The sequence below is a fragment of the Scyliorhinus torazame genome, chromosome 3 (assembly GCF_047496885.1).
Source record: "Scyliorhinus torazame isolate Kashiwa2021f chromosome 3, sScyTor2.1, whole genome shotgun sequence".
In the NCBI taxonomy this organism is placed as follows: Eukaryota; Metazoa; Chordata; class Chondrichthyes; order Carcharhiniformes; family Scyliorhinidae; genus Scyliorhinus; species Scyliorhinus torazame.
Window position 1 is genome coordinate 41,078,269 of NC_092709.1, and position 22,688 is coordinate 41,100,956.

Below are 22,688 nucleotides of genomic sequence, written 5' to 3' on the forward strand. Positions count from 1 at the left end.
TCTCCTGCCGAGATCCTTTATGGCAGGCCCCTGACAACTCCCTGGAGCCTGCATGTTCCCAGACTGGTTCAGTTTCACCATATGACTGACGAAATGACCACCTATGTTCTAGCCCTCACTGAGGTCCTCAAGGAGCTCCATGGCCAGATCCACGCGGCTCACCAGCCACCTTCCCCATTACCGAGCTCACTTTCAGTGCAACCCGGTAGTTATGCCATGGTCTAAAATTGGACTCGGAAAGGGTCGGAGCCGCGATGGGAGGGGCCCTTCCAAGTTCTCCTTACCACCCCCATGGCAGTTAAAGTGGAGGGGCGGAGTGCTTGGGTCCACCTCCACCACTGTAAATTGGGTCCACCTCCACCACTGTAAATTGGGTCCACCTCCACCACTGTAAATTGGGTCCACCTCTGCAACTGTAAAAAGGTTGGTTACTAACCTGCCTCCCTTCCCCAGTGCTGTTTTACAAGTGTGAAGCATGATGGGGTGGCTACGCACCGCCTGTGTGATCTTTAGCCTCACCTCGCTTGGAGTGACATCGGCGACGGACATGGAAAAGGGAAATATTATCTACATTTGTAACCCCAACCAAACTACAAGGACATTTTGTTTATGCAGAGCTGATGTTCTTCGATGCCCCCATATACGAGGGCATGGTATCGACTCATGGAAGGTCATCAGGTTAACGGACAATGCAGGACTCATGAAGCAATTGCACCGGTCCCGGCGATGGGAAGGGAACATTCCATGGACATTGCCTTGTTTTTGGAGTACAGGTAAATTTGATTTTGGATGTGTTAAGATTGGTGCCATAAAGGTAAAATCAGACCGTCAGGAGAGAATCAATCATAGAATTTACAGTGCAGAAGGAGGCCATTTGGCCCATCGAGTCTGCACCGGCCCTTGGAAAGAGCATCCTACCCAAGGTCAACAACTCCACCCTATCCCCATAACCCAGTAACCCCACCCAACACTAAGGACAATTTTGGACACTACGGGCAATTTAGCATGGCCAATCCACCTAACCTGCACATCTTTGGACTGTGGGAGGAAACCGGAGCACCCGGAGGAAACCCACGCACACACTGGGAGGATGTGCAGACTCCGCACAGACAGTGACCCAAGCCGGAATCGAACCTGGGACCCAGGAGCTGTGAAGCAATTGTGCTATCCACAATGCTACCGTGTTGCCCATAGGGTACCAGAGGGTAGGAAGAGATTGTGAGAGAGAGAGGGGAACTAGAGAGAGGACAGGGCATGTAAGGAGGGGAGTACAACTAGAACGTAGGTTATCAGGAGATACACTTAATTCATTTCGGGCCCAGACTGAGGAAAACCCGGGTAGTATGAATCTCTTCTACCAGATTTACCACCGCTTGTATGGCCAGGGCCAGGGACCCGAACCCCGCAGCGGTGTCTAGGTTATTTTCTGTTTCACCGCTTTGGGGCACTCCCCAAACGATGGTTCATTGTCAGCATTCCGAGCCACTGCCGGAGCAAGTCACTCTTCCTTACGATCCGGGTTCAGCACCACCGGCTATTTGCCTTCCCCTAACTCGGGATAATTCCCACTCACAGTATGATAGGCTGCAACGGTGGAAGGCGTACATACCTAGCCACTTCACTCCCAATAGGGACTCCCGGTCGTACGAGAATTGTTTCAGCAGTGACGGGTACGGCTGTTTGCTGGTAGAGGTGGAAATGAATATAACATGTCTGTTCCCCACCTGTACGGACAGGAGATGTCATATCACTCAGGCGTCTGGCCAATGCGTTTGTTACAACACCACCTGCGTTCCATTGAACGCTGGCCTCCAGCTCCTTTGTGGCTGGGCGAATGTCTCTCATATCACTGTTGGGACTAGGGCTTTCCGCATTGCTAGGAGGCCCGAATGGGCGTTCCAAAGCTGGATAAACTGGGCTACTGGGGGATCCCTATGCAACCGATATACTGATTGTGATGCTAGCCTGTACACGGAGCAAGGATACTACTTTTTTTTTAATGGCACAGCGGCCAATGTTTTGTCACCCCCATTTCCCCGCCAAATTGCTATTGGGACTCTCGTCCCTACCACAGTCCCCTGTCCTTTGGCGTGGATGCTGCATAATCAGTTAGCACGCCGGGCAGTCTCAGCTGAATTCTGCGAGAACTGGAAAAAAACTCAGGTTCTTGCACCCAACCGGGGCTACTCAGCCGGATTGGGAATTCTGAGCGTCTTGACCCTGGGAGGTGTGGGGGGTTCCTTGGCGGTCAGCGATAGGAATTATTTTATTTGTGGCCTTACCATCCTGGGAAACGAAACCTTGGGAGCCCTCGGGGCAATAACCAAGGAATTGTCTCAGCTGCGGTTGTTTGCACTGCAGAACCGGTATGCTCTTGACTATCTTCTGGCCCGTGAGGGTGGGGTATGCGCCATAGTGCAGGGCAAGTGTATCATGGGAGTTCAAGACCTAACCGCTAACATCACTAAATTTATGGATTGCATACGGGATCACCTGGACGGAATGCAGGATCCTGGCTCTTGGGGTAACTGGGGATTTGGAGGTTGGAAGGACTGGTTGATAAATATGGCCATGTATTTAGCAATGGCACTCGGCTGCATCTTTGTGGGCCTGGCCATCCTTAAATGCGTGATGGGTAGAATGCGGGGTGCACTGGAACAGATAGATGCCCCTAGAATCTTGGCTGTTAGGATCCACGAGGGTGCAGCAGATGAGGGGGGGGGGGCTACAACAGGAATTGGAAATGCAGCGATGAATCTTTTTAGATGAGGGGCCGTAGCTGCGGATTGAATAGCTAGGTTATCATGAAATGATAAAAGGAGGGAATGACGAATGTGATATAAAATAGTTACTTTAAATATATTAGTTACAGTAATATAGATGTAGGCGGGTCTAATTCATGTTAGTTCACAGACAAAGGATTTCAGAGAGCATGGCAAGGAAGGGGGAGGGGTATCTAGTGTATGAGGAGAAAAGGATGCTGGGTAACAAGAGGCCAGGGGAAGGAATGAGAAGTGAGCCAATTAGGATGTATGGCCAGGTCAGGAGGGGTATAGGATAACCTATGGGAATCGTGTATGTGAAACTTGATGCCATTTGAATGTATTTGTAGAGATGTCTTTGTTCTCCAACAGCACTTGATTCTGGAGACCTAGGAGACTGCTTGTGTTCTGGGTTTTTGTGAAATGAGTCAGACTTGCAAGTCGAATAAAAATAACTAATGCTATGCCTACAAATCCATCTCGAGTTTTATTGAGGCCAGACTGACGGGTAAAGAATTTAATGTTTTGTCAGTGACAGCTTCTTTTTGACAGTTTATTTCATTTCCCATGTCGCCCCAAAATGATTTATACTGCAAACAGGAAACATCATGCAACCAGGTAGACCATCCCTCTAAACTAATTAAATAGCTGGTCTGAAATCTCAATCAATTCCATCCTTCCTGAGCCCCGTTGCAGGAAGAAACTTGAGACTTTTCCTTGTCCCTGTCTCTCCTCTTTCTCTCTTTTCCCCCAGCCATTTCTTTTGATATTTCATCTTTTAATACATTTCTAAAAAGACATGGACATGATGTGTAATTTTAATTGGGGGTTGGGGGTGAGGATGGGTGGATGCAATGAATCATAGAATCCCTACAATGCAGAAAGAGACCATTCTTTGATTTTTATTTATTTACGGGATGTGCACGTCACTGGTTAGTCCAGTCTTTATTGCCCATCCCTAGTTGCCCTTCAGAAGGTGGTGGTGAGTTGCCTTCTTAAACCACTGTAGTCCTTGAGGTGTAGGTGCACCCACTGCTGTTAGGGACTGAGTTCCAGGATGTTGTCCCAGCAACGCTGAAGGAACGGCGATATATTTCCAAGTCAGAGTGGTGAGTGACTTGGAGGGGAACCTCCAGGTGTTGGGTTCCCAGGTATCTGCAGCTCCTGTTCATCTAGATGGGAGTGGCCTTGGGTTTGGAAGGTGTTGTTTCAGGAACTTTGTTGAGGTACTGCAGTGCATCTTGTAGATGGTACACATGATTGCCAGTCTTCGTTGGTGGTGGAAGGTTGAATGTTAATGGAAGGGGGAGCAATCAAGCAGGGTGCTTTGTCTTGGATGGTGTCGAACTTCTTGAGTGTTGTTGGAGCTGCACTCATCCAGGCAATTGGAGAATATTCCATTACACTCCTGACTTGTGCCTTGTAGATTGTGCACAGGCTTTGGGGGGTCAGGAGGTGAGTTACTCGCTATAAGATTCCTATCCTTTGACCTGCCTTGGTAGCCACAGTATTAATATGGCTCGTCCAGTTCAGTTTCTGATCAATGGTGACCCCCAGCATGCGGATTCTGGGGGATTCAGTGATGGTAATGCCATTGAATGTCAAGAGGTGGTGGTTAGATCCTCTCTTGCTGGAGATGTTCATTGCCTGGCACTTGTGTGGTGTGAATACCACTTCTTGAACCACTGCTGTCATTGAGGTGTAAGTGCACCCACTGTGCTGTTAGGGACAGAGTCAGCCCAAGGCTTGACATTGTCCAGGTCTTGCTGCATTTGGACATGGACTGCTTCATTATCTGAAGAGTCACGAATGGTGCTAAACATTGTGCAGTCATCTGCAAACAACCCCACTTCAGCCATTATGATGGAAGGGAGGTAATTGATGAAGCAGCTGAAGATGGTTGGGCCAAGGACACTACCCTGAGGAACTGCTGCAGTAATGTCCTGAAGCTGAGATGATTGACATTCAACCACCACAACCATGGTTGTGGTGCCAGGTATGACTTCAAACAGCGGAGAGTTTTCCTCGATTCCCATTGATTCCAGTTTAGCTAGAGCTCGATGCCATATTCGGTCAAATACTGCCTTGGTGTCAAGGGCAGTCACTTTCATCTCACCTCTGGCATTCAGCTGTTTTGTCCATGTTTGAACCATCGACTCTGCACCGACTCTCCGAGGGAGCTCCCTCCCTCGGCCCTGCCCTGTCCCCATTGCTCCACCTAACCTTTGGATACTAAGGGGCAATTTAGCATGGACAATCCACTTAACCTGCAAATCATTGCACTGTGGGAGGAAACCGGAGCAACCGGAAGACACACAGACACGGTGAGAATGTGCAGACTCCACACAGACAGTCACCCAAGGCTGGAATTGCACCGCGGTCCCTGGCGCTGTGAGACTGCAATGCTAACCACTGTGTCACCATGGGTCTCATTTATCATTGTTCTTTCCTGCTCCTATTTCTGAGGTTTGGGGAGAGCTATGGATAGAGTGGATTGTTAAATGTGTAAACTTGATGTTGCCAGTGCTTTAATCATTGCAATTCAAGGGCACGATGCCCGTGCATGTGCCCTGCTGCACATTGTCCCCAATGTTGATGGCAGATACAAATACCAGCCTCCCCGAGCAGGCGCCGGAATGTGGCGACGAGGGGCTTTTCACAGTAACTTCATTTGAAGCGTACTTGTGACAATAAGCGATTTTCATTTCATTTCAGATGCGCATGCACAGCTTTGGCAGAAAAAGTAGCCTTCTTTAAATTGCTTTTCTGCACTTTATGCAGATTCTTTGAAAAGTAGCCATATTGACAACTAACATTAACTTGATGTCATTCTACCAACCAATCTTTTTAAGCAGAGAAGTCTGTAAATATATTTCAAATGATGCCACTGCACGCAACTCATTTATAAAGTACAAAATAGCAGAAAGGTCTTCATAGAAACATAGGAATTAGGAACAGATATAGGCAATACAGGCCTTTGTGCCTGCTTCGTCATTCAATCAGATCATGGCTGAACTCTTCCTGGTCTCAAACTCCCTTCCCCACCTGTTTCACCATACCCCTTTGACCCATTTTTTAAATCCGAAATATATCTATCTCCTTCTTGAAACTATTTAATGACTCCGATTCCACCACACTATCAAGCAGCGAGTGAACAAATTCACCACCCTCTGCGAGAAGTTCTTCCTAATCTCAGTGATTACAACTTTCTCAGCTTGATTCGGAAATCTAATTTTCATCATCTGAAAATCGGTCATGAGGCTAACAAACTAATTCAGAAACTGCAACAATAGGGCAATTTTCTTTTTATTCATTATGGGGATGTGGGCGTTGCCGGTTGGGCCAGCATTTATTGCCCATCCCTAATTGCCCTCGAGTGGATCGCTAGGCCATTTCAGAGGGCAATAAAGAGTCAACCACATTGCTGTGGATCTGGAGGCACATGTAGGCCAGAGTAGGTAAGAATGGCAGAGATCCTCCCCTTAAGCACATTAGGGAAGCAGACAGTTTTTTACAACAATCCACAATGGTTTCATGGTCATCATTAGACTTTTAATTCCAAATATTAATTGAATTAAAATTTCACCATTTGACGTGGTGGGATTCGAACCCTGTTCCCAGAGCATTATTCTGGGTCTCTGGATCACTTGTCCAGTGACAATACCACTCCCTCACCGCCCAGTATTTAATACATATACTTCTTCAGAAATTAAGCCGGGGCACTCAAATGTCTGTAAATGATTCCAAATCGCAGTCCGAATCAGTCATAAATCCCTGCCTGATTGTGGTTATGGTGCACAATTCCATTTTGTCCTTCTTGGCCCATGCAGCTTTTGACTACACCATCCTCCTCTAACACCTGTCTTCTATTGTCCAGTTGAGTGAGATTACCTCTTTGTTTCACCCTTAACTATATCCAGAGAATCTTGTGCAATGGCTTATCTTTCCACCCAAAAATGTTACCTTTGGTTTCCCCTTGCCCTTCAATTAAGTATTCATGGCAACGTCATCGGAAGATACATCGGGTTCCACTCAGCACATCTAACGTAACCTCTTTGCCACCTCTGTTGATGCCTCCATTGCCGTTGTGTTGCCAGCTTGTTAATAGTCGAAAATGAGTTGCATATTCTTCAAGTTAAACATTGGAAAGGTCTAATTCTTGGCTATCCCTCGAACTACATCTCCTCACACCACTTCCACCTTTGTCTGCAGCAAGTCTAAAGCTGAATCAGATGATTTGCAACCTCAGAATTACATCTAATTCTATGCTAAGCTTATGGTAGTATATCCTATCCAGCACAACTCTTACTGTCAACCCAATGCTTGTCCAGAACCTACTGCAGGCTATCTGCTGTTAAAATGTTTATCTATGCTTTCACACTCAGCTATTTCTGTCCTCTGCTCTTTCACTTTTCACCCTCCATCAATATAAGTTGATCCAATGCTCTGGTGCCCACATCCTAACCCATCCTCCTTCCCCATCATGCTTGTTCTCACTGACCGACATTGGCTCCCAGTCCATCAACACCTACAATTGAACGTTTTATCCTCATGTTCAAATCACTTCATGACCTTGCCCCTCCTTATCTCCATAACCTCTTTCAGAACTCTGTACTTATTTAACTTTGGTCTCTTTTACACAACTCTCTTTGATCGTTCATTGGCAGCCATGATTTCAGCTGTCTGCACCCAAGCTCTGGGATTCCTTCCATAAACCTCTATAACTCAGTTGTACTTTAAGATTCTGCTTAAACTCTATCTCTTAGCCCAAGGTATTAATCATTTCTTCACATATTTCCTTCTTTGGCTTGGTATAGCTGTTTATCGGATTATTTCTGTGTATCATTTTGGGACATTTTCCTGTTCAAGGCACTGTTGTAAATGCAAATTGTTCTTCTTTTGGCTCAGTGAGTGGAAATCCCAATACATATCCACGCCCATTCATTCAAAATAAAGCCAATTGCATGACGTGTATTTATACTATTTCTGGAACCAAATAATCAGATAACCAATGTAATTCTTACTTGAATTTTATCTTTCTAACAATTAAATTATTTGGAGTGCTATAAAAAGAATATGCATCATTAATGGCAATTTAGTACTGATCATAACTCAGCAAAATAAAGAGTGAAATATGTGACCATCCATATTGGTGCATATCAATTGTACAGCAAGTGCCTCTTTAATGCATCATTATCACAATCTAATATCTACACTCTTAAATAGTACAAAATGAATAATATGGATCACTCATGTAAACAAAAATCCAGCCAAGGTTCCAAATATCAGGTACTGTGCACACTCAAATTTATCAAGGAATGTATGGTTGTCCTTTTAAGTTACAGTACAATATCACAGAAAATATACTTGTCTTTGAAGTTTGTTTTCTGGCAGACATGATAATGTAACCAAAAAATATGCGACAGTAAGGTACAGCTACTGTGGTATGGGCAAACAGTGCAAAACTGGGGTAACCCGCGTCAGCATATATCAATTTCAACCTTGAGTGATGCTGAGTTGCCCCAGTGACGCCTGACATGAACAGAAGACATTATGACAAGTGCTGCAGGGCACCACAAATGATCTAAGCAAACAATAATAACTATATACAAAACAGTGACATTACACAAATAACAATTAAATAATAATGTGCTGAGTGTTAATTAACTTTATACTCTGCAATGCCCACCGGGCATGGCAGAGTACTCTTTTCAGAACATATTTGAATTGTATTGATGAAAATGTGATGCAAAGTAGTGCCATTCTGGTTACAATTAACTAATTATCAAGTGAAAATATATTTTGTTAACACTGAGATAATTTGTTTAAAATTGCTTTTTGGAATGAAAAGAATGAAGGTAGAATATAAAAATAAGTTTTATTTGAACAATATATAAATAGAATACAAAATGTATTTTTAAAATACGAACATAATTACACTTAAATTGGTATACTTAATGTGAAAATATAACTGTATTCAAAGTCATAGACACATTTACTTGATAAATGCAAATCGTTGGCAATGACTCTCCTGTCTTCCAGTTTCCAGAAAAGTGGAAGGTAAAAAAAGTACACAAACAATTTTAGCTCTGCCGGACATCTTGTAAAAGTTTGTTGATTTCTGCCACAAGTTCACTGGCATCAATGAGTTCATGTTTACTCTCACGCTTGCAGGGAGCAAGTTGGCTGAGAACATTATCAAATTCATCTTCTTCATAATTTTCTGGGATTTCCTCCATGGCAGGCAACCATTTAGAGATGGTTGGCGGCGGATTTATGTGATTAATAGGAGCTATACCAACACTGTTCACCGGATTCTGGAAATGAGTGCTTGCTGCCCAAGCTGCCACCCCATGTGGATAGGGAACAGGCTTCCCTGCCAAATGTCCTTTTTTATTTTCCAAAGAACTTATACTGCCAACCACACTGCAGTCTGCATAGATGTCCATTTGTGGAGGCAGCAATCGTTGGAAAACACTGTTCATTTCTGACAAGAGGGATGAAGTCCCCAGATCCTCTGACTCATCGTTCTGGGAATCTTTGCCAAAAGTTAAAAAGCTTTTTTTCTTCTCATTGGAATCTGAAGAGTCACAATCATCTTCCTGTAGCTGTTGTGTATCCTCACCAGGAATAAACATGTTGCTTCTGTAATCAGCAGAAACACCTGAAGACAACGGAGGCATCCAACACTGATCAGAATGGCCCAATACTTTGCATTCATCTGTGCACAACTTCATTGCTGCAAAACAAGAACCATTATTCACAAAACGCTCCATCATAGACATCACAAGTATTGAAGCAGCTGACGTACTATTCATTTTTCCCACAATTCCAACACTTTTGGCACCGGGGCGATGTTACTGAACTAGTGTCCAGAGACCTGGACTAATTATCCAGAGACATGCATAATAATAATTATTATTAATATTAGTGGTCCAGAGACCAGGACTAATTATCCAGAGACATGCATTCAAATCATACCAAGACAGCTGTTCAATTTAAATTCAATTAATGAAATAAAACCTGGAACTTTAAAGAAGAGTATCAGTAATTATGATCATGAAATTACAACATTGATGCAAACCTCCATTTGGTTCACTAATACTGTTCAGGGAATGAAATTTGTAATTTTTATACGGCCAGGCCAATATGTGACTCCAGACCACCAGCAATGCGACTGACTCTTAACTGCCCTCTGAAATGGCCGACTCTTAACTGCCCTCTGAAATGGCCGATTCTTAACTGCCCTCTAAAATGGCCATTCATTTGTATTCATCTACTCAAGGGTAAATAGAGATAGGTAATGAATGCTGGCCTTATAAATGAAGTCCGCATCCCATGAAAACATAAAAAACAAAACTATTTTTACGGCAGATCGAAATGGATACTGCCAAGTTTTCTCAGAGGCAGGGATTAGTGTGCCCTGTTCACTGGTAAAAATTGATGAACTTGTCAATGCAGCACAGTAAAATATGAGAAAAGTGCAAGGCTTATAAAACACAGCATGTTCAACAGTAAAGTTGGGGCCATACAATCTTAAGCAGGAAAATATTTAAAACGTACCATCAATGATTTAATTTATGTTCAATTATCGTTATTTCCTTTATTTCAGCCAATACCATTTGGCTCCTTCTTTGAAGTAATATCAAGTATTAGTCAGCAAAGTTTTAGAAACTGCTGAACATACTCGCCACATGGGATCCTTTTATTTACAGCAGGCCACTTGCTTCAACAAGGTTTGAGTCTCCATGCACAAATTGGACTCTCCCCAAGTCATTTATTTAGTTGATATTGCTGCTAAAAACAGGAACTCTATCTTGTACACTGTGAATAAACTTAGCATTTTGCAGATGCATCTTTTGGTTAAACATTGTAGGTGTATTAAGCAGGGCGTTTTTAAAAAATGGGCTCTGGAAATTCAACCAGGGTATTGAAGTAGAAGTGGTTATGCTGTACTCCCAAAGTAGAGTAAGAAGTCTTACAACACCAGGTTAAAGTCCAACGGGTTTCTTTGGAATCACTTGCTTTCGGAGCCCAGTACTTCCAAAGACACCTGTTGGACTTTAACCTGGTGTTATAAGACTTCTTACTGTGCCCACCCCAGTCCAACGCCCACATCGCCACATCATCCCAAAGTAGAAGCCACATTCAGTGGGAATTCAGTTCACTGATAGGTCTAAACATCAGAATTCTCCAACCCATGCTATTGTTGAGCATAGCTTCCAGCTTAGAGGCAAACATCACAGAATCACTGTGAAGTCTCTTTTTACTTCTAGAGGATCTTGCGTCAAATGAGCTTTGAAAAAGTCAATACAATTTTGGGTGGACTCAAGGCAAAAGCAAAGTTGTACTCAATAACAGCTTGCATTATTTGGAAACTAAAATAATCACTGCAGGTTGGAGTTAAGCTCGAGCGAGAAAGAAATTTATCTTGCAGTTAATTTACTTGTTTTGACCCAAGATTACCTGATGTTGCCACAAGGTGCCGATAGCTAAAAAGAAACCATTGTCACCCATCTTTGATCAGCATGAAACATTGAAAAAGTGTTGCAAAGTCCCAAGAAACAATAAATTACTTTTACTGTGATGTTAAAACAATATGATTAGGGACATGACTGTACCTGGATGAAATCGATGGCTGTCGGTGACAAAGAGGTCACTGAAACCTTCTCCTAGAAGCCTATCAATGGGAGAATCTCTACCCAAATCGTAGTCACTGTCTCCAGCTTCACTGTCACCTCTACCACTGTCCTTCAGACTGAATTTGTCCATATCTTGAAGAGCATATCTACAAAGAGAAAATGAGAGATCATTAGAACCATAGCTATTATAAAAATGTGCATATCTGGAAAAGACATGAATTAAATTCAATTTTTTTCTTACCTGTAACTTCTGGAATATTTATTTCCTCGAAAGTTTGGTCTTGGTTGATACTGGCCTTGATGCAGCATACTCAACAGCTGAGAAACTTGCTAAATGTAACAGAAATAGAGAACCAAATTTACTCTTTGGCAAAAATGTTAACAAATCTCTAATAGCTACAGACAGAAGTACAAAATCTACAATGTTGAGTTGTAAGGCACAATACTGGGTAGAGCAGCAGCATGTATAAATCAATCGTACAATTCATTCACTGAGGAATTAACAGGTTGGAACCCCTGGCCTCATCAACCCAACAGTAAACTGATTGATTGATTGCTGCAGATATCAACAACTGGTCTAATTTATCCAGAAGTTGGACATTTATTTATGCCCAAGCAAGACAGAAATTTACAAAAAAAACTCTTCTGTTTCAATATGTGTGTGTATGTGTTACTAAAAAGATAGATAAGATCCATGGGCATATTCACATTTTGTAATCTCATCATCAGGAATTTTAGTTTTTCAATTACAGTAATTCTTAGTTGCCATTACAGCTTTAGTTTGATAGAATATCATAAGCTGTTTGATGGAATATTCTAAGCTATTTGACAGAATATTATAAGCTGATTTATTTTAGCTGATTTCTGGTCCCAATTTTGAAAAGTTCAGGGGCAAGTCAAATATTGTATTCTTAAAAGTACTGGATGATGCACGAAAAGTAAAAATCCCAGATTAAGGGAAGAGTTTGAGTCTAACACTTGCTATCGAACGTTTTTCATATTCAATTTCAGACCAACACAATCCATGCAGCTCAGTGAAAGTTGTTGTGCATAAATATATGCTATTAGTAGACAAGAGTTGTCTTCAGTAAATTGTCGAGACGCAGAAATGGAAGTGAGTTTTATTGGTACTTTAAACATCTTAGGGGAGAATGGGTGATGATGGTGTATAACTAGATAATTAAAAATGTATGGTATTGAGCCCTGTGCTTTGCTAATTATTTGTTTGAAAACGTGAGATTGAAAGTCTTATACATGCACAGAATAGGTTGAAGATAGCAAGTTAACACTGAGGCACTCATAACCGTGTTTTTGTAATCTTCCCAAGCCACTTGAAGGCTCTTTGCTCTGCTTCTTATGTTTCTGTGAGCAAAGGTCACCTTCTGATACATCACTCAAGCAGCCATTCTTCATCTGGACTGGACAGTGGTGATGATAGGTTATTTGATCTCACTGGATAATCAGACAACTCTTACCAAGTCTTTACCAGATACATATGCATCCACACATCCAGCTGTTCAGGACAGCAAACACAAGCTAATTTTCCTCTCTTCGAATTCAGATACGCTGAAACTAATTGGGGTATTTCTACCAATGCTTCCACTTAAATGAGCTAATACAGCATAAACCAAGATTAAACCCAGTATCCTGATGGCCTGAGTGCTCACATTCCAACTAGCTGAACCATTGAGCAGACCCCTATTTCCAGACTTTAAATGCAAAAACGGATTTCCAGAAAATTGAATGGGATATGAAAGATAAAGAGAAATGTATAAAACAGCCTAACACCAATAAATTACTGACTGGAATATGGTCAGAGCGAGTGGGAAAATATGACAAACCACTTCACCCGTATATATTGTGTCACTGGGCCAATCAAGAATGGGAGGACCATCCCACACAACCATTTTAATAGTTTGGAATCACCAACTGGATGAACCACAAAGAACTCTCAACATTCAAGATGCTCACCTCAGGTGCTTTCGAAGGTGGTGGGGGTCCAGGTCGAACCAAGCTGGGGGTTGGCTATATTTGGGGTGGCAGAGGAGCCGGGAGTGCAGGAGGTGAGAGAGGCTGATGTTTTGGTCTTTGCGTCCCTAGTAGCCCGGCGCAGGATATTGTTAATGTGGAAGGAAGCCAAACCCCCGGGTGTGGAGACCTGGATAAACGACATGGCAGGGTTTATAAAGTTAGAACGGATTAAGTTCGTATTAAGGGGTTCGGCTCAAGGGTTCACCAGGCGGTGGCAACTGTTCGTCGACTACCTCACAGAAAGATAGAGGGAATGGAAAAGAAGAAGACAACAGCAGCAACCCAGGGGGGTGGGGGGGGAGGAATCGGACGGACTCTCAGGGATGTTATTGTATCGGCATTTGTTATAGGTAATTGTATATTGGACTGTTGGATTGTATCTTTGGAGAGTATTTATTTTTGACAAGGCAGTTGCCATTTAGTTTTGTTTTTGTTTCTGTTCATATATTATTTATTTATTTGTTTAAAACTGGCCACTGTTATTTATATTGCTTTGTTGTTGTGTAAAAGAAACACTACGTACTGTTATGTTTGGCCAAAAAATCTTGAATAAAATATATTTTTTTTTAAAAAGATGCTCACCTCAACAGGCGGAGAAGTGTGTGTGAGCTCCAGTGTAAAGTTCTCAGGTAAATGGTTGGAGGACAAGGTCACCAAACTGTTAAGGGACTGGCGGCTATGGTTGGTTTGCCTGCTGCACATCTGACCCCGATCCACTCCGGACAGTGTTGGTGAGGGGGAAGGAGAAGCCCTGTGTTGAGATCTGATGGGTAACGTACCAGTCGCCGTGTGCACCAGAGTGATGTCCCCTTTGTGAATCTGCCTGGATGGTCGTTTGGGGTGGTGCTGGTAAGTGGATTCTGCCACTCGGCAGTTGTAAGATCTGGTATCTTTTTTTTCCCGGTTGCATCTTGTGGCAAACATGGCCATGATGATGAGCAGAACTGCACAAATAACACCCAGGGATATGATGATGATCATGGAGTCATCTAAAGTGCTTTGTTCAGTGTGTTGGGGTGTTTTTTTCTGTTCAAGCATCACTTTTAAAGTAGCCACTGTACTGAGACTCGGTGTCCCTTTATCTTGCACGGCGACAACAAGGTCCCAACGTTTCTCCTGGTCCAAAGTGAAGCTGTCATTGGTGTAAACATCGCAAGTCCTTGGATCCACAATGAACATCCCATTCTGGTTGCCATCAAGGATGCTGCAAGTGAACTCGGCATTGACGCCAGAGTCTTTGTCGATTGCTGCTATGGTGGTCACCAAGTACTTGGGCCCAACGTTAGTCGGGATGGTCACCTCGGCCGAGCCGTTGTACAAATCGGGCTTGAGGATGGCTGGCGGGTTATCATTCTGGTCGAGGATGGTCAAAAGGACGGTGGTGTTGGTGGCCAGCTGAGGGGTACCCCCGTCCCGGGCCTGGACGGTGAAGGAAATGCCGCTGATCTCCTCGCGGTCAAAGGCCCGGAGGGCGTAAATGGCGCCGATGGACGGGTCGATGGTCAGGTAGGTGGTGATGGAGCTGCCGGCGACGGAGGAGTCCAGGATGGTGTAGGTCACCCGGCTGTTGTCGGCCGAGTCGGCGTCGGTGGCCGTCATGAGGGTGAGGAAGACGCCGGGCGAGTTGTTCTCGGGCAGGGAGAGCTGGTAGCTGCTCCTCTGGAACTGCGGCGCGTTGTCGTTCTCGTCGCCGATGTGGACGGTGAGGTACTGGACGGTGGTGAGGCTGGGGGCGCCCAGGTCCTGGGCGATCACCGCCAGCCGGTACTGGGCCACCCGCTCGCGGTCCAGCGTCTGGTTGGTCTGGATCACGTAGTTCTTCTCGCCGGTGCGCTGGATGCTGAAGTGCCCGGCGCCCTGCAGCGTGCAGGCCACCTGGCCGTTGGGCCCCGAGTCGCGGTCCTGCACCCGCACCACGGCCACCAGGGTGCGCGGTGGCGCGCCCTCCGACACGGCGGCCACGTCGCCGCCCAGCGGCACCAGGGTGACGGCCAGCTCGGGCGCGTTGTCGTTGACGTCGAGCACCCGCACCACGATCTTGCAGTGGGCCGGCACCGAGTTGGGGCCCAGGTCCTGGGCGCGGGCGTCGATCTCGTAGCTCTGGCTCAGCTCGAAGTCGAGCGGGCGCAGCAGCAGCAGGCGGCCCGAGTCGGCCTCGATGCGGAACGTGTCCACCACCTGCGCCGACACGTGGCTGCCGAACGAGTAGCGCACCCGCCCGTTGCTGCCCTCGTCCGGGTCGGTGGCGTTGAGGTCGAGCAGCAGCGAGCCGGCGAGCGTGTCCTCGGGCAGCCGCAGGCTGTAGGCCGGCCGCTCGAAGGCCGGGCTGTTGTCGTTGGAGTCGGCCACGCTGATCTGCAGCAGCGAGCTGCCGCTGCGCGCCGGCTGCCCGCGGTCCCAGGCCGTCAGGCGGAGCTCGTAGCGGGCCTGGCGCTCGCGGTCCAGCTCGCGGGCCAGCCGCAGCTCGGCGTAGCGGGCGCCGTCGGCCCGGCTGCCCACCTCCAGGGCGAAGTGCGGCTCGGCGCTGAGCGAGTAGCCGTGCAGCGCGTTCTCGCCCAGGTCGGGGTCGAGCGCGCCGTCCAGCGGGAAGCGCGCGCCCACCGCCGCGCTCTCGGAGATCTCCAGCGGGATGCGGGCGCGCGGGAAGCGCGGCGGGTTGTCGTTGATGTCCAGCACCTCCACCTCCACCTGGATCAGCTGCAGCTGCTCGGTGGGCAGCGTGATCACGTCGAAGGCCAGGCGGCAGGGCGCCGCGCGCCGGCACAGGCGCTCGCGGTCCAGGCGGCCGCCCACGCTCACCTCGCCGTCCTCCTCGCGCACCCGCAGCAGCGACGCGTTCAGCCGCTGCATCAGGCGGAAGCGGCGGGCGGACGGGTGCAGCTGGCCGGCCAGCGTCTCCGAGAGGCGGCCGATCACCGTGCCCGCCGGCTGCTCCTCGTACACCGTGTACTTGGCCGTGATGCCCGCCGCCCGCTCGGCCGCCCAGCCGCTCAGCAGGAGGAGGAGGAGGAACGCCCGCAGCCTCGCCATCTCGCCCCTGCCTGCCCACCGCCGCTGTCCAAACGCCGACCCTCACACACTCCGGGCTGCTGTCCGCTCCTCAAGGTGCAAAAGTTCAACTCTTCCCCCGGAGCCGCTGGGCTTTATTCACACTCTGATGCCGGGGTTTTGACAGCAGTCAGAGACAAAGCAGCAACCTTCATGTCAATAGAAAAGTCTTGGCTCAGAACTTCTCTCCTCACACCGTTTGCCAGTCGTTTCTGTAGATTCTGCAGTTTTAGCTTGAGGAGGAAAGTTGTGGGGTCTTTGCCCCCTCTCCCCATCCAACCACCACCCCCTTTAAGTTGGGCGGCGGGAGGGGAGGAAAAAAAGAGAAAGTTTGAGTCTCCTGCCTCCCTTGGCCGTGCTGCACTGGCTGCCGGTCCCTCGCTTCTGCTTTCCAAACTCAAGCAACAAAAACTTCTCTCCCAAACTTTCCCAAAAGGCGCGTGCCGCCAGGCGGGACAGCCAATCACGCCGTGCCTCCCCAAATCTCCGCGGCCAATCACAACCTCCCTCTTCCCCACCCGTCCACGGGAGGGGGGGGGGGGGGGGGCAAGCCTACCCCCGCCCCCCCCCCCCCCCTGAACAAGGTCAAGAAAGTGGGCTCGTTTGCCATGGACAACTCCCCCAGCCTCTCTCTCCCTTTTACCTTTGCAATAGGGGCGATCCCCAACTATAACCTTTCTCTTCCCCTTTTCCCTCTTCCTGATATTCCGTCGGAGGTTTCGCCCCTCTCCATGCCGAAACCTAATCGTTTCCTGCACCCCCCCCCCCCCCCCGACTCTACTCACTATCAATTTCAATTCAATTTACAGCATTTCCACTCCATCTCAGTCGATACTGACCAACTTGTTGGGAGGGAGGGGTCCCTTTTCATAAACTAGCAGAGGGTCAGCCCACTCCGCGGAACATCTATTTTCCAGTGTTTTCCTAACTTTATTACGTTTCCTGAAGACATGCCAGTGTCCCACCCCCTCTCGCCTCCCTTCTTTATTACTGATCATTCCCAGATCAGATCGGAAGGGTTTGTTTCTGAGCAACACGTTTGCTTTCGAGTTTTCTTCGACTAATCAGTAAACTTGTTCGAGATAGGGGAAAGAAAACTCCGCAGAGGCTTCAGCCTACGTGCACAGAGCTTATGGAATTCAGTTATTTTTTAAAATGCTTTTAAATTCCTTGCGAAAGCAAGCAAACTCATTTTTCTAAACCCCAATTCTTGATAGAAACCGCAACTGTCACTCAAAACCACTGCGTCGCGATAAAGAAGGGTTGCACCGTGTGTTTTCGGTGTCCGGATTTGCAAATTCACGTGCACCGCGATCTCCAGCATAAACGCTTACACGGAAATCTGCCACGGTCGACATCGATTCTGGCTTGAAATATGAACACCTGCAATTGTGACAAAATAATCTTTATTGCAACAAAACAAAAACTAAAAGTTTCATCCACCATCTGCATTTGCTTGTTTTCCGTTTTTTTTATTATTTGGTATAATCCCCTTTTCTCTGCTTTCTATAGCTCTCTAAACCTCACGGTGCCTCGCCTTCTCTGAGTTGGTCTCTCTTTTTGTTACGCTGGGAAAGGGGGGGGGGGGGGTTAAACTCACTAAGGAGATTCCAGACAGACGTGAGAGCGAAGCACAGACTCTCGCTTTCTCCTGCACTCAAATGCCTTTTAAAAGCTAATACTGATCCTCCATATAGGCAGCGTCGTGTGGAAAATCATGGATAAAAGAAGGGTGCCTCATGAATGTATTTAGTAATAGGTCACGCCGGTGGGCATTCTATCCCATGAATACTGTTTTACAACTTTGGGGCCTTTTCATAACTTATCTGCGAATTAGCATCCTATATAAGGAGAAAAAGCAAACACGAGCAACTGCACCTTTAGAAGCTCACGGCCATCTGGCGCAAATCTCCAACAATCGACCTAATAATTACATCAATTCAGCTTTAGCGGAAAAAAACTTCCATAAACACCAATAGTGCACGTTACCTCCGCTCAAAGGGATTTCAGTGATCAGATAATTCTATTAGTTCACGCTCTGTTTCGAAAACTTCTGACATTTCTCGGAAAATCAGGTTTCTGTGTAAGTTCACGTGCAGGACCGATTTAACAGCCAAGGGGACGAAATGCACGATTTGAAACACGTTTTTCTCTCTCGCCTGGTCTGCCATTTAAAGGGTGTTTGGGATGAAGTCAACTCAGTCGGTCAAAAGGAGACAGAGCTGAAGAGTTTGGTCTTGGGGAAAACTACACTGCCATATCCAAAAAGTTGCACTTTACATCTGCTTATTTGCACTTCACATCTCGCAGCGTTTTCGGATAGGTATATGCGCGCTGTTTCCTTAAGAATAAATATATTGAACAAAAATACAACTTATTTTGAAAACGCCTTCCAAGCATCACGTGACAGGTTTTAAAGTAAAGTTCGCAAACTTTGGAAATTGAGTCTGGAGCGTTCTTCTCAACCCGTGTAGTTTTTAGAAACCGATTCCTGGGTTCTGGGGAAAATATTTGGGCTGAAACGCTGTAACAAATGATGATCACAGGGGAGTTTTAGCCCGGCAGAACTTATTTTACACAAAGGAAGCCTTTGGGTGACAATGACATGCAGAATGTCACACGTGCAGCCACCAGGGCTGAGTGCTTCGCCACCATTCCTTTATTGTGAGTGGAGTGAGGCACGCGTGTGGAGGTGTTGCTAACCTCACTCCTTGTCAGCCACCCGGCCCTGCCCTCCCAGCATGCTGCTTCTGGTGCCTCTATTTCTCAGCAGCGACGTCGCAGGCCCTCGGCACCGTGTATCTCACAACGCCAGCTTGCATTCATACCCAGAACCTTTAACATTCCCCCCAATAAACAAGAAGGCTCTCCACTGGAACGTTGTCAAATTAATCTGACACCGAGCCACATAACGATGCAGAGGCCATCTCAAGCTTGCCTCTCAGGAACATCCTGAAGGAAGGGCGAATTTTAGGGAGGGAATTCCAGAGCTTGGGATCTCGGCAGCTCCAAGGCACCACGGCCAGACGGAATGCGAGATGTGCAAGCGGCTGCGATTGGAGGAGCTCAGACTTGCCCATAGAACGGCCAATGATGAGGAGCAAGTTGTCATCAGTTCAGGATTTTTCCAGTGCTAGTAACGCCGCACTTATTAAACGCTTCCGATGCCCAACAACCCTTTCATCTCCACCATTGCAAAACTATGACCCATTTCTAGCTTTTGTCTCTTAATTAGTTAGATTTCCCTCTACATATTAAGTGTATCTATCTCCACCATTATTTCTCTCATCACCTATGTAAACATTACCCACGATCACCCTACCTGCCATGTATAATCGGGTTGTTTTTCTCAACACACTGGGGTCTGGGGGTTCCCATCATTAATCATTTGGAGATCTCCCCTGCCACGATTCGCTTTACAGCCAGGCTACACTTGTGGCCCAGTGTATCAACAAAATGGGGTGCGTTTGGAGAGAAGTTGCAAAAATGAAGCGCCGTCTAATATTTTACAAGCGCAGATTTGACAGTAAAGAAGTGGCCAAATCTGCCTCATTCAGTGAACATTCCAATGGTTTGAATTGATCGATTTAATTGTGGGCCCTCGGAAGTTTTGTATCCTTGTTTTGTGACAAAGATACTTTAATCCCAATTACATTTCCATTAAGTGCGAACGATCGTTTGCTTGCCCAACATATCCTACGTCCCATTAAAACGCAAACTGGGCACAGTAAATTATTCATATCGCTGGTTAATGATAAACATATGTTTTCCTCATTTTCAGTGCACTGACTGGCAGCTCCTCCATTCGGCGTTCGTGAGTCTATCTCTGCATTAGCTTCATCATAACGAGTTGGGCGTCAGTGGGAAAAGTGGAATTGCATTGAGCAATGAGATCCTGAATTAGATACATTCTGGTACAAAATACGAAAATATGACGTTTTGTTTGGAGGGGAGGGGGAGAACTGTGATATTGGGTCTCATAGATCATCGTAGAATTTACAGTGCAGAAGGAGGCCATTCAGCCCATGGAGTCTGCACCGGCTCTTGGAAAGAGCATCCCACTTAAGCCCACATCTCCACCCTATCCCCGTAAACCAGTAACCCCACCTAACCTAAGGGCAATTTAGCATGGTCACTCCACCTAACATGCACATCATTGGACTGTGGGAGGAATCCGGAGCACACGGAGGAAACCCACGCAGACATGGGGAGAACGTGCAGACTCCGCACAGGCAGTGATCCAAGCCGGAAATCGAACCTGGGACCGTGGAGCTGTGAAGCAACTGTGCTAACCACTGTGCTACCCTGCTGCCCCACGTGTTCCTTGGCATATCGAAACTGAATATCATGTGTCAAAGAGTCAACATGCTCATTAATTTCATCAGGTAGCCTTCCCATTCTTTACTGTTGGTAACCATTGTTACTGTTCTATTGACATGGTCACTCCATTCCTCCGATTTGAGCCATATCGCCTGTGGAATGTTGGCAGTGACATTTTGCCTTCAAGCAACATTCCTCCTCCATCAGATTTTCACAGTAACTTTATTGCAGTGTTAATGTAAGCCTGCTTGTGACACTAATAAAGATGACTATTATTATTACTGGGCTCGAAGAGTGGCATTGGCAACCATGACTTCCATTAGTTTGTCTTCAGCAGTATGGATCACTAGTAAACTTTCTCACTCAGTGCTTGCTATCAGGCACATTGGAAGGATTTACATGCTATTATCAACCTGTTTGAGTCCTCAAGCTCTGAAGTGGGACTTGAACCCAGAGCTTCCCGCCCCCGAGGTAGGGATGTTATCACTTGGCCATAAGACCTCCCTTAGCAACATAGCAGGTGAAAATCTGGCACCCAATATTCAATGATAATGACTATTAAAGTGCTGTCTCCTTTGGAATTCAGCCAACTCACTGCCTGAAAGGTAACCAGGTCGAAATATGTGCACTTAATATTAATAACATACCAAGATGTAAAAATGTAATAATTTTACTACCTGTTCTTTTTAATGAAAAGAGGCACAGGATACAATTCATTTGAATTGGGAGAAACAAAATTCTTTGGTTGAAAAACATACAGCAAAGATTTTAATCCATTTTTTTCATCAGGTGATACATATAAGTGGTGAGGAGCGGGACCCCCTTGTTCAAATATATAAGCATCAAAGATTCCCATAGAATCGCTACAGTGCCGAAGGAGGCCATTCGGCTCATCGAGTCTGCATCGACCCTCCGAAAGAGCACTCTACCCAGGCCCATTCCCCTGTCCCATTCCTGCAACCCCACCCTATCTTTGGACTCTTAAGGGGCAATTTATCATGGCCAATCCAGCCAACCTGCACATCTTTCGATTGTGGGAGGAAACCGAAGCTCCTGGAGGAAACCCACATAGACACGTGGAGAAAGTACAAGCTCCACACAGACAGTCACCCAGATTCAGAATCAAACCTAGATCCCTGGCGCTGTGAGGCAGCAGTGCTAACCACTATGCCATCCTTGAGATTCCAGATCCGGTATCGCATGAAATAAATTTATAGAATTAATTTCATGATCTCAGGATATTCCAAAGTTCTTTACAGCCAATGAAGTGCTTTGTTAAAAAGTGCAGCTTTATGGTAGGAAATGCAGCAGACAATTAGCACTTAGCAAGATCCCAACCAACAATGTGATAATGACCTGAAAATATTTTTAATTTAATCATGGGCTGTGTGCATTGCTGGTAAGGCCAACATTTATTGCCTGTTCCTAATTTCTCCTGAGAAGGTAACAGTGATTCATCTTCTCGAATAAAACTGAGTAGCTTGCTGTGCCATATCAGAAGGTAACCACATTGCTGTGGGGCTGCTGTCATACATAGGCCAGCTATAATAAGAACCACATATCTCCTTTGCCAAAGTGCATTATTGAATCCAATGGGTTGTTACAACAGACTGGTAGTTTCATGGTCATCTTTGCTGATACAATTTTATTTAAATCTCGATTTATTTAACTGAATTTAAATTTCTCAGCTTCCATGGTGGAATTTGAATTCATGTCTCCAGATCATTTGTTCAGCCCTCTAGATTACTGGTCCAGTAATGTCACCACTATTTTCATTTTTGGAAAGTTTTGTTCTTGTTTATGAACCATGTAACTTTGCCCTGAAATAATTATATCCTTGGCTTGTGAGCCTCTGCAACAATCCTTGACAACACAGAAGCTAGTT

The 22,688-nt window shown here is 45.9% G+C and overlaps 1 protein-coding gene and 1 long non-coding RNA gene across 2 annotated transcripts; one reads left to right on the top strand and one right to left on the bottom strand.

Moving 5' to 3' along the window:
• Positions 1 to 7,915: 7,915 nt before the first annotated feature.
• Positions 7,916 to 16,886, bottom strand: pcdh18a (protocadherin 18a). Its single transcript, XM_072495572.1, has 4 exons — positions 14,018 to 16,886; positions 11,646 to 11,734; positions 11,384 to 11,550; positions 7,916 to 9,501 (listed from the first exon to the last, which is right to left on the bottom strand). The coding sequence occupies exons 1-4, from the start codon at positions 16,463 to 16,465 to the stop codon at positions 8,846 to 8,848; spliced, it is 3,360 nt and encodes a 1,119-aa protein (XP_072351673.1). The 5' UTR covers positions 16,466 to 16,886; the 3' UTR covers positions 7,916 to 8,845.
• LOC140408414 (uncharacterized) lies at positions 16,297 to 21,081 on the top strand. Its single transcript, XR_011940105.1, has 2 exons — positions 16,297 to 16,540; positions 20,265 to 21,081. It is a non-coding gene; the product is annotated as an uncharacterized lncRNA (long non-coding RNA).
• Positions 21,082 to 22,688: the final 1,607 nt, after the last annotated feature.